Source organism: Hypanus sabinus, chromosome 9, assembly GCF_030144855.1.
Source record: "Hypanus sabinus isolate sHypSab1 chromosome 9, sHypSab1.hap1, whole genome shotgun sequence".
Classification (NCBI taxonomy): Eukaryota; Metazoa; Chordata; class Chondrichthyes; order Myliobatiformes; family Dasyatidae; genus Hypanus; species Hypanus sabinus.
This window is the reverse complement of record NC_082714.1, coordinates 167291934-167304538: the sequence shown is the minus strand read 5'-3', so window position 1 is coordinate 167304538 and position 12605 is coordinate 167291934. Positions and strand designations below refer to the sequence as shown.

The 12605-nt window shown below is 46.2% G+C and overlaps 2 protein-coding genes across 3 annotated transcripts in view; one reads left to right on the top strand and one right to left on the bottom strand.

Annotated features, from left to right (window-relative positions):
* The window catches only part of ergic3 (ERGIC and golgi 3), a 40152-nt gene that overhangs the window by 16016 nt on the left and 11531 nt on the right, over positions 1-12605 (top strand). Inside the window, exons 8-10 of one of the 2 annotated variants that reach the window (XM_059981086.1) lie at positions 1742-1756; positions 5592-5623; positions 6503-6599. In XM_059981086.1, coding sequence (XP_059837069.1) covers positions 1742-1756; positions 5592-5623; positions 6503-6599 — 144 coding nt within the window. The remainder of the gene's footprint in view (positions 1-1741; positions 1757-5591; positions 5624-6502; positions 6600-12605) is intronic. The other variant, XM_059981087.1, reaches the window with a different exon arrangement.
* romo1 (reactive oxygen species modulator 1) lies at positions 7408-11284 on the bottom strand. Its single transcript, XM_059981091.1, has 3 exons — positions 11129-11284; positions 10346-10476; positions 7408-7608 (listed from the first exon to the last, which is right to left on the bottom strand). Exons 2-3 carry the CDS (start codon positions 10474-10476, stop codon positions 7500-7502), a joined length of 240 nt encoding a protein of 79 aa, XP_059837074.1. The 5' UTR covers positions 11129-11284; the 3' UTR covers positions 7408-7499.

Below are 12605 nucleotides of genomic sequence, written 5' to 3'. Positions count from 1 at the left end.
ACAAATAACGAAGAAAAGAAAATTCCACGTAAACTTGTCAAGTTTCAAGATTGCTTAATGCCATTGACAGAACACAAGTGTAAAGGAGAATGAAATTATTATTCCCGATCAAAAAATGATAAAAGGAGCAATGATGAGAATAAACACATGATATATAAATACATAATATAGTTTATATGCATTGACTGTATGTCCATAATGTGACACCAGGCAGAGGAATGTCTGTACATAAGGTGACTGACAAGAAATGATAAGGTAGTGGTGGTTGGGGGTGTGTTAGTGGGTGGAGGTGTTGATCAGCCTTGCTGCTTGGACAGAGGAGAGAGGAACATTTGTACAATTTTTACAAAGACAAGTGATCAAGTGCTTAGCGGAAGAGGAAGAAAATTTCAACCTTTCTGTTGATTTTGTATTTCTTGTCAACCCAATTTACAAACGCCAAGAAATGAATGTGTAGCATGTGTGGAGGGACGCCACGTATCGGAGCTGCTGTAAGCTAAGTAAACAATGCTCACTCAAATTAATACTAAATAAAGCAAAATAATCTAAATGCCTGAAAGAAAGGGGATTTCTGGCTGTGTTCCAATTAATCCAAATGACTTGAAATGCTTCACTAATTGAAAGTTATGTGCTTTTCTTCAAATGTCAATTAGAAAATTTTAAGATTGATTTTCAACGATTCAGACTTGATTTTTTCATAGTTGTACTATTAATCTCAAATCAGAATACAATTTGTGCCAATACTTTATTTTGCAATTTAATTTAAACCATTGAATCCGTAACACTGGTTCACATCTTCACTAAGCAGATGTGAATGGCGGCAACAGCTAACAGGGAACAGGGATGAATAAGGGAACGCTGCAGTACTGTGTAGGTCTGGTCTCTCTATGATGGTGTGATAGGGGTATTTAAAATTAAGAGGCACAGTTACTCTGTTTCCCATGAGAGGGGGGCTAAAACTAGAGGCCATAGGTTTAAAGCAGACCCAGGTGTAAATGTTTCTCACAGTGTAGTTGGACTGAGTTACCTGGAAGCAGTGGACACAGGAACAATATTTAAGAAGCATTTGGACAGATAGTGAATGAGCATGATAGAGGGACATGGAATTAACGCAGACAGGGTTGATGGAGAGGGAATTGGAACTAATACGCACAGGTATGATGGTTGGCATATCCTTGTTCTTTATGCTGCTCAACTCTCACCTGACCAGAACATACTCATGGTGGAGGGAGTACAGCGTAGCTTCACCACAGTGGTTCTTGGCGGTGGAAATGGGAGAGATTACACATGAGATCCGCACTCAAGTTCAGGAGAATGCATGGTGATGTAATGGAAACAGTGTTCGGTGTAGGCGGTTCAGAACTGGATGGTGAAGGAATTTCATTGCTCAGTTGGTGGTGAAGATGGTTGATGAGTGTTATGAAGACGGTTGGATCGATGTTTGGGTGGAGAGCATATGAAGGGGTGTGGGGTCAGAAATTAACCCATGGCCTTTTCCAACAGTGGTCAGGCACAGGCTGATGGATCTATGTGTTGGGGAGTTCTCTGTGGCTGGTGAGGGACTGGGATGTGGTGAGAGATACGCATATCTGTGGCTACATGAGACAAGCCTTCAAATGCCTTGTCCAGTTCTCCCAGGATTATGTGTCGTTTGCTGGTTCTCCAACATTTCACGGGGGTTTCTGTGTGTTTACTCTGTGATGCTTTTCCACTTAAATATTGTTTCTTTTCTCCTTTGCAGTACATGCTGTTGAGAGTAAGTGACTAATTCTGAATTCTGTTCACTTCTGTAAACCTTTCATCGATCTTCACTCTGTGCACTCACTTGCTGGAATGCCTGTGGTATACTCTTGCTCAACCCTTTTGCTTGGTCTATTCCCTTTTCACGCTGTGTGTTATAACCACCATGGATGTGCCCACTGTGATGGAAGTTCTGAGGGGATACCAGTGCAATGTGTTTCACAGTTCCATAGACCAGGGAGATGCCTGCAGCTGGACTAGTGATTGTACCTTCGTTATCTGGGGGAGATTAACTAGGTACTTCTGGGGCACTGTGCAATGCTAGGTACAGTGTTACTGTCTACAGTCTACTCTAAAACACCTCAAAACACTGAAAATATTACTTCTGTGAATATAATTTCCTTCATGATAAACACTTTTATCTTATACTGAGCTACAACCCTGGGAGAGTTTCATCACTGCAAGTACAGGGCTATTAACCTAACAGGTATACTGTATATCCCTCTGGGAATTGGTGTGGCTCGGTACCATAGGGGATGGATCTTAGAGATGTTGCCACACTATATGAAGGCACTTTTATCAAGACCCATCTGTACCACTGGACCATCCAGCCAGCGCATCACCTTCCTTCTCAGCCGCAGATGTCTGGGAGTTTTACTCCAGGATGAAGGATCTCAGTAATTTCCCAGAACCCCCGTCCTACACCTGCACATCTGACCAGTTTATATTAATAAGCTGCTCGATATAATTGAAGTAAACTTGCGTAATTGAAGCTAGAGTAGCCGTGACACAGCCTCGCCTCCATTCTGTGGCAATGTGTTTCACTTTCCAACTCTGTCCCAATTCGACATCTGTGCTGGAGCGTTCATGTTCAGGGGGATCCTGGGGTGTGGGTCCACAGCTCCCTCTAAAGTGGCAACGTGTGGACAGGACGGTAAAGAGGGTATACCATGTACTGGCCTTCTTCAGGTGGGACATTGAGTATAAATGGTGGGAGGGCATGTGGCAGTTATACAGAACTTGGGTTAGGCCACATTTGAAGTATTGTGTTCATTTCTGAGCACATATTACTGCAAGGACATGGAGACTTTGGAGAGGGTGCAGAAAATTAGAGGGTATGAGCAATAAGGAGAGGTTGGACACACTACCCGAAAAGACACTGATAATGAAGCGAATTGTGACATTCAAACAACAACACACACAAAATGCTGGTGAAATACAACAGGCCAGGCAGCATCTATAGTGAGAAGCACTGTCGACGTTTCGGGCCGAGACCCTTCGTCAGGACTAACCAAAAGGAAAGATAGTAAGAGATTTGAAAGTAGTGGGGGGAGGGGGAAATGCAAAATGATAGGGGAAGACCGGAGGGGGTGGGATGAAGCTAAGAGCTAGAAAGGTGATTGGCGAAAGTGATACAGAGCTGGAGAAGGGAAAGGATCATGGGACGGGAGGCCTCGGGAGAAAGAAAGGGGTGGGGGGGGGATGGAGAACAGGCAAACAACTAAATATGTCAGGGATGGGGTAAGAAGGGGAGGAGGGGTATTAACGGAAGTTAGAGAAGTCAATGTTCATGCCATCAGGTTGGAGGCTACCCAACCGGTATATATGGTGTTGTTCCTCCAACCTGAGTTTGGATTCATTTTGACAGTAGAGGAGGCCATGGATAGACATATCAGAATGGGAATGGGACGTGGAATTAAAATGTGTGGCCACTGGGAGATCCTGCTTTCTCTGGCGGACCGAGCATAGGTGTTCAGCGAAACAGTCTCCCAGTCTGCGTTGGGTCTCACTAATATATAAAAGGCCACACCGGGAGAACCGGACACAGTATACCACACCAGCCGACTGACAGGTGAAGTGTCGCCTCACCTGGAAGGACTGTCTGGGGCCCTGAATGGTGGTGAGGGAGGAAGTGTAAGGGCAGGTGTAGCATTTGTTCCGTTTACAAGGATAAGTACCAGGAGGGAGATCAGTGGGAAGGGGTGGGGGGGGACGAGTGGACAAGGGAGTCGCGTAGGTAGCGATCCCTGCGAAAAGCAGAAAGGGGGGGGGGGAAAGGAAAAATGTGTTTGGTAGTGGGATCCATTTTAATTCCACGTCCCATTCCCATTCTGATACGTCTATCCATGGCCTCCTCTATTGTCAAAATGAATCCAAACTCAGGTTGGAGGAACAACACCTTATATACCGGCTGGGTAGCTTCCAACCTGATGCATCACTTTCGCCAATCACCTTTTCAGCTCTTAGCTTCATCCCACTCCCTCTGGTCTTCTCCTATCATTTTGCATTTCCCCCTCCCCCCACTACTTTCAAATCTCTTAATATCTTTCCTTTCAGTTAGTCCCGATGAAGGGTCTCGGCCCGAAACGTCGACAGCGCTTCTCTCTATAGACGCTACCTGGCCTGCTGTGTTCCACCAGCATTTTGTGTGTGTTGTTTGAATTTCCAGCATCTGCGGATTTCCTCGTGTTTGCTCTTTGAATTGTGAGATGCTGGGTATAACTGGCAGCAAAGTCTGAATATCCAGGAAACCCATAGATCAACTACACAGCCACTGCTTAGAAGGTGAAACAGGCCAGTGCAGGGGCAGTACAGGGATTGGATGGTACGGGGAAGGGACAGTACGGGACGGAGAGGGGATAGTACGGGACGGGGACTGGATGGTACGGGCAAGGGACAGTACAGGATGGGCCAGTACAGAAACAGGCCCATCAGCTCTTCATGTCTATAGATCAAACACACGGCTACTACTCAAAGATGAAACAGGATAAATTTCTCTGGAATATGGCAGACTGAGGGAGACCTGACAGAGGTTTATAAAAGTATGGGAGGTGTAGAGATGGTATATAGTCTTATTCCCAGAGAGAAAATGTCAAAAGACTAGAAGGTATCCAGGGGAGAGTTTCTAGATGATTTTAGTTAAGTTGTTTTGAACAGTGGTAGATACCAGGAACACGTTTCTGGGTGGCAATAGTTTGAGGCATTCCCTGGCAGAGAATGGAGGGGCATGGGTCATTTGCAGGCAGGTGGGATTAATTTAGCGTCATGGTGGGAGACAATGGGCCTCTGTTCCAGCAGAGGCCATGTAATTGATGTACAAGTTATCCAGATTATACCCAATATCAGTGCCAGAGTTTATTCACAATCAGCTTCATTATCACTGCCTCTTCGGACATGAAACCTGCAGCAGAGCAAATTCATAAAATTACTACACATTACAAAATGATTCGTGCAAGCCAGACTGCTTATTGGAGTCAAGCACGTGGCATGGCAGACCAGATTCTTCTGTGCTAGAGACCGATGTGGGGCCCTTGACCACATTGAGTAGTCGGTGTATGCTGACTGGTGTACTAGGGTGTGGGTCAGTGAGTCTGCTCACATCATTGCCTGGTGCTTGCCCTCTCACCGCTGTCTGTGCATGCAAAGTGAAACTAACAAACACTAATTGATGTGAAGCAAATGGCCGTGTGTCTGCAGAATTAACTGGCTTCTTTCCATACAGTAAATGCATAGCTTCAGTTCAAGTTGCAGAATAACAATGCGATAATGGACCACCTTGTCCCCAAGGTCACTGGTCCACAGGACAGTATAATTTGGTGATGTGTGTAAATAATCCATAATCAAACAATGGGTTTTAACTATAACCAGGTGCTTATTAGATTGTTAAGGGGCCAGTAATATTGTTCCAAGCACGGAGCAGGTTCTTCAACTCACCCTGCCAACCGGTATCTGTCTGTACCCATCCCATCACCCAGCACGCAGCCTGCAGTCCTCTATATCCTGTTCACCTAAATATTTAAATGTAAATTCTGCTTCTAATCCAGTGTTTTTCTTCCCCTTTTCTCTCCCAGTTCATGACCTGCAAACATTTGGACTGGACAATGTAGGTAAAATTCAGAGCTCCATTCTCTGTTTGGGTTTTTGTTTAATCGTGTTTTAAGTGTTGATGCTTAGAATGTTTCTGCATTTATCCAATAACTTGTCTTGATCAGCAGTGAGGTGAGTGCCTGTACTGGACAGCAGGAATTGTCTGAATCTGGCGTCAAGCTGTCTTTCTGAGAATAAATTGCTGTGACCGTGCCTGATCTTCAGCCTCAGCACTGACGTCAGGTTGCTCTTCATATCTGTCCATTTGTTTGGAATGAACAGTCTCCACATTCCCTCTGGAGCAGAGATTCACCTCCTGGATGATGACATTTCTCCTCTGCTCTGTGCCACCCTCACTTGCCTTGCTGGTCACGTTTCAGTTGGCTGTGACTGTGCAACACTCTCAAATGCCATTTTGCAATGCAACCCAGTTCCATTTTGTTCACATTATCTTCCAGCTGCCTTATCCCCAGCCTGTCAACAATCCAAATCCTCTGCACAAGCTACCAGGAAACAGGCAAAGTTCCCTCGTCAATCATGCATGTAGAGCTGAGCTGTGGGCACTAATCCCTGTGTGCTCCCCCAGTCACAGCCTGACCGATATATCACTCCAACTCCATCTGCCCTGTACTTGTCATCCAAGTAACCTGTGTGGGACTTTATCAGACAATCCAAATCCACCGGTTAAACTAGTTAGATCCAAAACTGCTCAATCCTGTCACCTGACAAAACTGTAGACTGTAGACAACCAGCAAATCCTGAGACAAAGTAAGGCCAAAGGAAGAGAGATCTGGGAGTTGTGTAACACTGGAGCTTGTTCACTCTACTGGGAGATCTGCGGGAGCCTCCCATTGTGGAACGATGTGAGTAATGTTGCCTGTACTTTCTCCTCCAGATAAACATGACACACTACATCAAGCACCTCTCCTTTGGCAGTGATTACCCAGGAATAGTCAATCCGCTCGATGGAAGCAATGTAACTGCATACCAAGGTGAGTAAGATGGCAGCAGACTGCAGAGATAATGTGCAGGTTTCGGGCCAAGGCCAGGCCCTAAATTCTTCATTTCTGAGCACAAGAAGATTAAATCAGTGAGCATAACATCAACCTGTTGCAATTGGGACATGGCTCTGAGGACCTGTCTTCCATCTCACACTCGGCAGATGTTGTGGAAGATCCACCAGGCTTTCGGTCAGAACGTTCCAGATCATCAGACCGTTATTTTGCCCCGGGCCCTTCCAGGCACTGAAACCTTTCTCAGTCTCCAAACCACTAATTTATACTTTAATCTCTCCACATTGCACGAGGTGTGTTTTCTTGAATGAGCACTCTGCCAGACTATAGTGGTCTGGGTGTGCTTTTTTTTAAATGTAATAACCTTCCCAAATTGTTCTGCCAGCTTCAGATAGTGTCCAGTCCTGGCATGTTGCTCTGTTTACTGACCCATTCCTTCACACCACCTGCTGAATTCCACAGGTAACGTACACCGGTTGCACAGCCCTCAAACATTCAGCAACGCATAGAGTGATGGAGGGACTCAACAGGTCAGGCAGCATCTGCGGAGGGGAATCAACTGAATGTTTCAGGCTGAGAGCCCTCATCGGTTCCGGAAAGGAAGGGGGAAGGGGAAGGACGTCAAGCTGGTAGGTGATAGGTGAAACAATGGGCACATGTTCCCCATGTAGTAACAGGCTTTCCTATCAATAGACACAATTGAAAAACGCGTGTACTCCTCTGGACCTGCCACTGTCACCCGGATAGTTAAATGTTCAGTGTCAAACCCCACCCCCAATCACACACATTTTCAGTCATATTTTATTCTGCATTATTGATACAGCTTAATCTCTGGCAGGAAATGCCACTGTATGACCCTCTCAAGTTCAGAAAGATGTGTCAGCATCGGATTCCCATTCCAATAGCCATGAAGGTTCCAAATGTGCCTCCGCTCTGCATCATGGTCTTCCCAACTCCACCCAGCAGCTCACGGCCCCTCAGTCCCAGCCTGAAAGCCAAGCAAAAGTGCATTTGTACAGAATGTACTTAATATTCAATTGTACCATAATGAGGCCATTCAGTCCATCACCTACTCACCCTCAACACTCAGTTCACCTTCCAGCTGACCCTAGTTGCTGCTTAACTCTGGGATGAGAGAAGAAACCCACACAGTAATGGGGAGAACACACAAACTCCACCCAGACAGAAGTCAGGGTGTGTGACAGCAGTGGAATGGAAGTCTCTGGGAGACACTGTTTTTGCAGCTGCTGCCAGCACCTACCAGGGGAAGAGCCAGTTGCTGACATCTGGTATGGTTGATGACACATAAAGATGGTGTATCAGTGGAATGGGGCACGAGAACCACTCCAGGATGTTCAGCCTCTCCACTGACGGAATAACCTTCAGCCTACATCAAAAGCGCTGCAGAAAACAGTTGTACAGTACAGTAAAAGGCCATTCAGCCCAACTTGGCCATGCTTATCTGTACTAATCCCAGATGCTCACATTAGGTCTTTGCCTTATTGTTGTGACTGTCTGTCTTGTATCCAAATCCACCTTCCAGATACCTTCCTTTCTCTCACTAAATTTTGGACACCCCCTCCATCACCCTGACTGGGACATAGGAGTCCTCTGTCCTGGGCCAGTCTTTCAAGTTGTCCCCAGATGTAACCCATCTTCAAAGATCCTTCCTCTCATAGTAATGGCATCTTTAAAGCTTTGATTGCCTTGTCTGTAGCTCTGGGTTTTTATGGAATGGGGTTACTAGCCCCATGCCCAACTCCCCCTCCCTTTGCAGCTGGGTTTGGGACTGTACATGTGGAGTTTTGGACACCCCACCATGGGGAAAAGATTCTGACCATCTACCTGATCTCTGCCTGAAAATGGCATCAAAATAGACACCTTGTCTATCACGACTCGGTGTCAGGAGATTTCAAGGGAGATACAGCATTAAGCTCAGAGGGTAACAGAACCTGCCCACCACACCCAGTTATTGATCTGTATTACAGGTGGTAATCAGGTGCTCTTTGAATTCTGGGTAAGCCAGCTTTGGGCTTAAAGTTTTCCTGTGACCACTTATAGTGAATGATCTGTCTTTTTCCCAGGATAGAAGAGTCTAAATTGAGAGGGTATATGTTTAAGATGAAAGCGGAAAGATTTAAGGGAGATCTGAGGGCAACTTTTTCACACAGTGTATGCAATGAGCTGCCAGAGGAAGAGAGTGACAGTACAATTACGAAGTTTAAAAGCATTTGGACAGCTACATGGATAGGAATGGTTTAGGGATATGTACCAAACAGGACTACCTTAGAAACATAGAAAATAGGTGCAGGAGTAGGCCATTTGGCCCTTCCGAGCATGCACCGCCATTCAGTATGATCATGGCTGATCATCCAACTCAGAACCCTGTACCTGCTTTCTCTCCATACCCTCTGATCCTTTTAGCCACAAGGGCCATATCTAACTTCCTCTTAAATATAGCCAATGAACCGGCCTCAACTGTTTCCTGTGGCAGAGAATTCCACAGATTCACCACTCTCTGTGTGAAGAAGGTTTTCCTCATCTCGGTCCTAAAAGGCTTCCCCTTTATCCTTAAATTGTGACTCCTCGTTCTGGACTTCCCCAACATTGGAAACAATCTTCCTGCATCTAGCCTGTCCAATCCCTTTAGAATTTTATATGTTTCAATAAGATCCCCCCTCAATCTTCTAAATTCTAGTGAGTATAAGCCTAGTTGATCCAGTCTTTCTTCATATGCAAGTCCTGCCATCCCAGGAATCAATCTGGTGAACCTTCTTTGTACTCCAGGTGTGGTCTCGCCAAAGCCTTGTACAACTGCAGTAGAACCTCCCTACTCCTGTACTCAAATCCTTTTGCTATGAATGCCAACATACCATTTGCCTTTTTCACCACCTGCTGTACCTGCACACCCACCCTCAATGACTGGTGTACAATGACACCCAGGTCTCGTTGCATCTCCCCTTTTCCTAATTGGCCACCATTCAGATAATAATCTGTTTTCCTGTTCTTGCAACCAAAGTGGATAACCTCACATTTATCCACATTAAATTGCATCTGCCATGAATTTGCCCACTCACCTAACTTATCCAAGTCACCTTGCATCCTCTTTGCATCCTCCTCACAGCTAACACCGCCGCCCAGCTTCGTGTCATCTGTAAACTTGGAGATGCTGCATTTAATACCCTCGTCTAAATCATTAATAAATATTGTAAACAACTGGGGTCCCAGCCTTGCGGTACCCCACTAGTCACTGCCTGCCATTCTGAAAAGGTCCCGTTTACTCCCACTCTTTGCTTCTTGTCTGCCAACCAATTCTCTATCCCATCAATACCATAGACAGACAACTTGGTTGGCATGGCCTTTATTCATGCATTATCACTCAGACTCTTACGTTTTAATATGTAATTCAACTGTAGTTGCTGTCATCAGCAAACACTGGGCTGTGGAAGGAGGCATACCCTGCCTACACAGAGGGTGAGTGTTGCAGAGTTGTCAGTTACACATCACTGTATTTCTCTGAACCATGACTGACCTGTGGTCAGATTGTTATCTGACTATTGGCGTCAATGTCACGGAGGTGCAGCTGAGCTTTTCACTCTCAACAGCTGGGTCGCCTGCCTTTGGGTGTCACCCATCCAGAGGACGCCAAACTTTTGTGAGGAGACAAGAGATATGGTCTATAGATTACAAAACTTGTTTGCAGTTTGAAACAGTGATGTACTGACCTGAGGCAGGAGAAGGTGCCGAACAGTGCTCCAGCGGCCATGCCAACTGCACAGCCCATCATGAATCCCATCTTCACCCTGTCAAAGCAGCTGGGCTGTGACTGCCCATACGGTCCCACTGTGACTGGCATCTAGGAGAGGGCAGCAAGGTCTCTGAGCATCATACAGTGATGGTCAATCCCGGCAGTATCTCCCTTAGTACTAGCCACTGGCCTACTCCCAGAGGGGACAGAAATAACGAAGGTGGTAAAACTATAGTTCTCTTGCGGCTCTCCGCTGACGGTGACCAGTTTGCTCACTGGGCAGCGGTTTCAATCTTCGGTCACCAGGTCACTGACCCATCAACCACAGAGCGGGTTTCATATGGAAATATACAACCTGAAACAGGCAGCAGTGCTCCCAGTAAGAATCCATCTCCCTTCAACCCTCCCTTCCTCTCCACACTGGAAGTGTACAACTAGTATCAACCTGAAACAGGCAGCCGTGTTCCTCTTCAACCCTCCCCCAATCCCCCTCTCCTCACCGCCCCACCCCAGAAGTGCACAACTGGTATCAATCTGAAACGGGCAGTAGCGTTCCCAGCGAGAATCCGTCCCCCTTCAACCCTCCCCACTCCCCTCCACCCGACCGTCTCTTGGCCTGCCTGTTGGACGCTCCGTGCCTCGTGATCGGACCCCGTCTCCCGGTCCGACCGTGTCCCATACTCCGATTCCCTGGTTCCGAAGCCCTCAGTGTCATCTCTCCGACACTGTTCCGCCCCTCGGCACTATCTACCCCACTCACCCCGACTTCGTTCTCTCTTCCCCGATATCAGACCGCCATCTTAGTCTAGACAGGAAGTAGTAACATTTGACCCGGCTGTCATCGTGTCACATGGCGAGGGGAGAGCGCGTTGCCGATCACGTGGTGAGGTTTCCGGTGATCGGAGGTTATGCCGGATCACGTGATCCGTTCCCTAGAACAGCAAACGGGGCCCCAGTCTACAAGTAAAGGGAGAGGCGTAAACCGGAAACTGGGCCAGTCAGTAGTCATGGAAACAGGCCTTTCGGCCCACTGCTCCTACACCGACCATCATTTGAGTAAAATGTTATTACAGTTGCTTCTCTGGCAGCTCTTTGAATAAAAATTTATTAATGTTATTTTTATTTGGTCATGTATTATTTGGGTTAAGGCTTCATGCAGTTTTCATAACATACTGTAATGAGTATTGAAAAACATTGTCTCATTTTTACTATGTACTGTACCAGAAGTTATGGTCGAAATGACAATAAAAGTGACGACTTGAGGCTGGGGATTTTCATGGCATGGGTACCCTGGGAACTTGCAGCTCCCTCCTCACCTTAAGCCTATTCCCTCCAGTTCAGGGGAACGTAGTCTATTACAGTCTCACTTTAATAAAAACCCTATCATGTCACCTCTCAGGCTCCTGCACTCCAGGAAAACCAATCCTGGCCTATCTAGTCTCTCTATAACTCAAGCCCACAGCCCAGGAAATAGATTTGTAAATGGGGGCAGTGGACTCTGCAAATGCTGGAGTATTCTGACATTTCTGTGAATATTTTCTGTACCCTGTCGTAGTTTAGTCACATCTTTCCTGTAGTGTGGTGACCAGAACTGTGCACAGTGTTCCGTGTCATTCACCTTTGCCCTGTACAATTTTGTTAGAGGCACGCTTGCCACATGCATTTCCATCTTCAGGACACTAGTTATTTGTATCCCAGCTAAAGAAACAGAACAGGGTTTACATAAATATTGAACGTGTAGACTCTGAGGGAAATTATTGGATTTTTAAAAGACATTTGATAAGATGTTATAGAAAAGGCTAAGAGATAGAACATAGAACAATACAGCACAGTACAGGCCCTTCAGCCCACAATGTTGTGTCGACCCTCAAACCCTGCCTCCCATATAACCCCCCACCTTAAATTCCTCCATATACCTGTCTAGTAGTCTTTTAAACTTCACTAGTGTATCTGCCTCCACCACTGACTCAGGCAGTGCATTCCACGCACCAACCACTCTCTGAGTGAAAAACCTTCCTCTAATATCCCACTTGAACTTCCCACCCCTTACCTTAAAGCCATGTCCTTTTGTACTGAGCAGTGGTGCCCTGGGGAAGAGGCGCTGGCTGTCCACTCTGTCTATTCCTCTTAATATCTTGTACACCTCTATCATGTCTCCTCTCATCCTCCATCTCTCCAAAGAGTAAAGCCCTAGCTCCCTTAATCTCTGATCATAATCCATACTCTCTAAACCAGGC

Bases quoted from the DNA above. Each gene is read 5' to 3' on its own strand.
- romo1 (XM_059981091.1), bottom strand. From the start codon at position 10,476: ATGCCAGTCACAGTGGGACCGTATGGGCAGTCACAGCCCAGCTGCTTT. The intron at 7,609-10,345 runs GTCAGTACATCA...CTTGGCTTTCAG, and splicing joins GGCACCTTCTCCTGCCTCAG to GCTGGGACTGAGGGGCCGTG.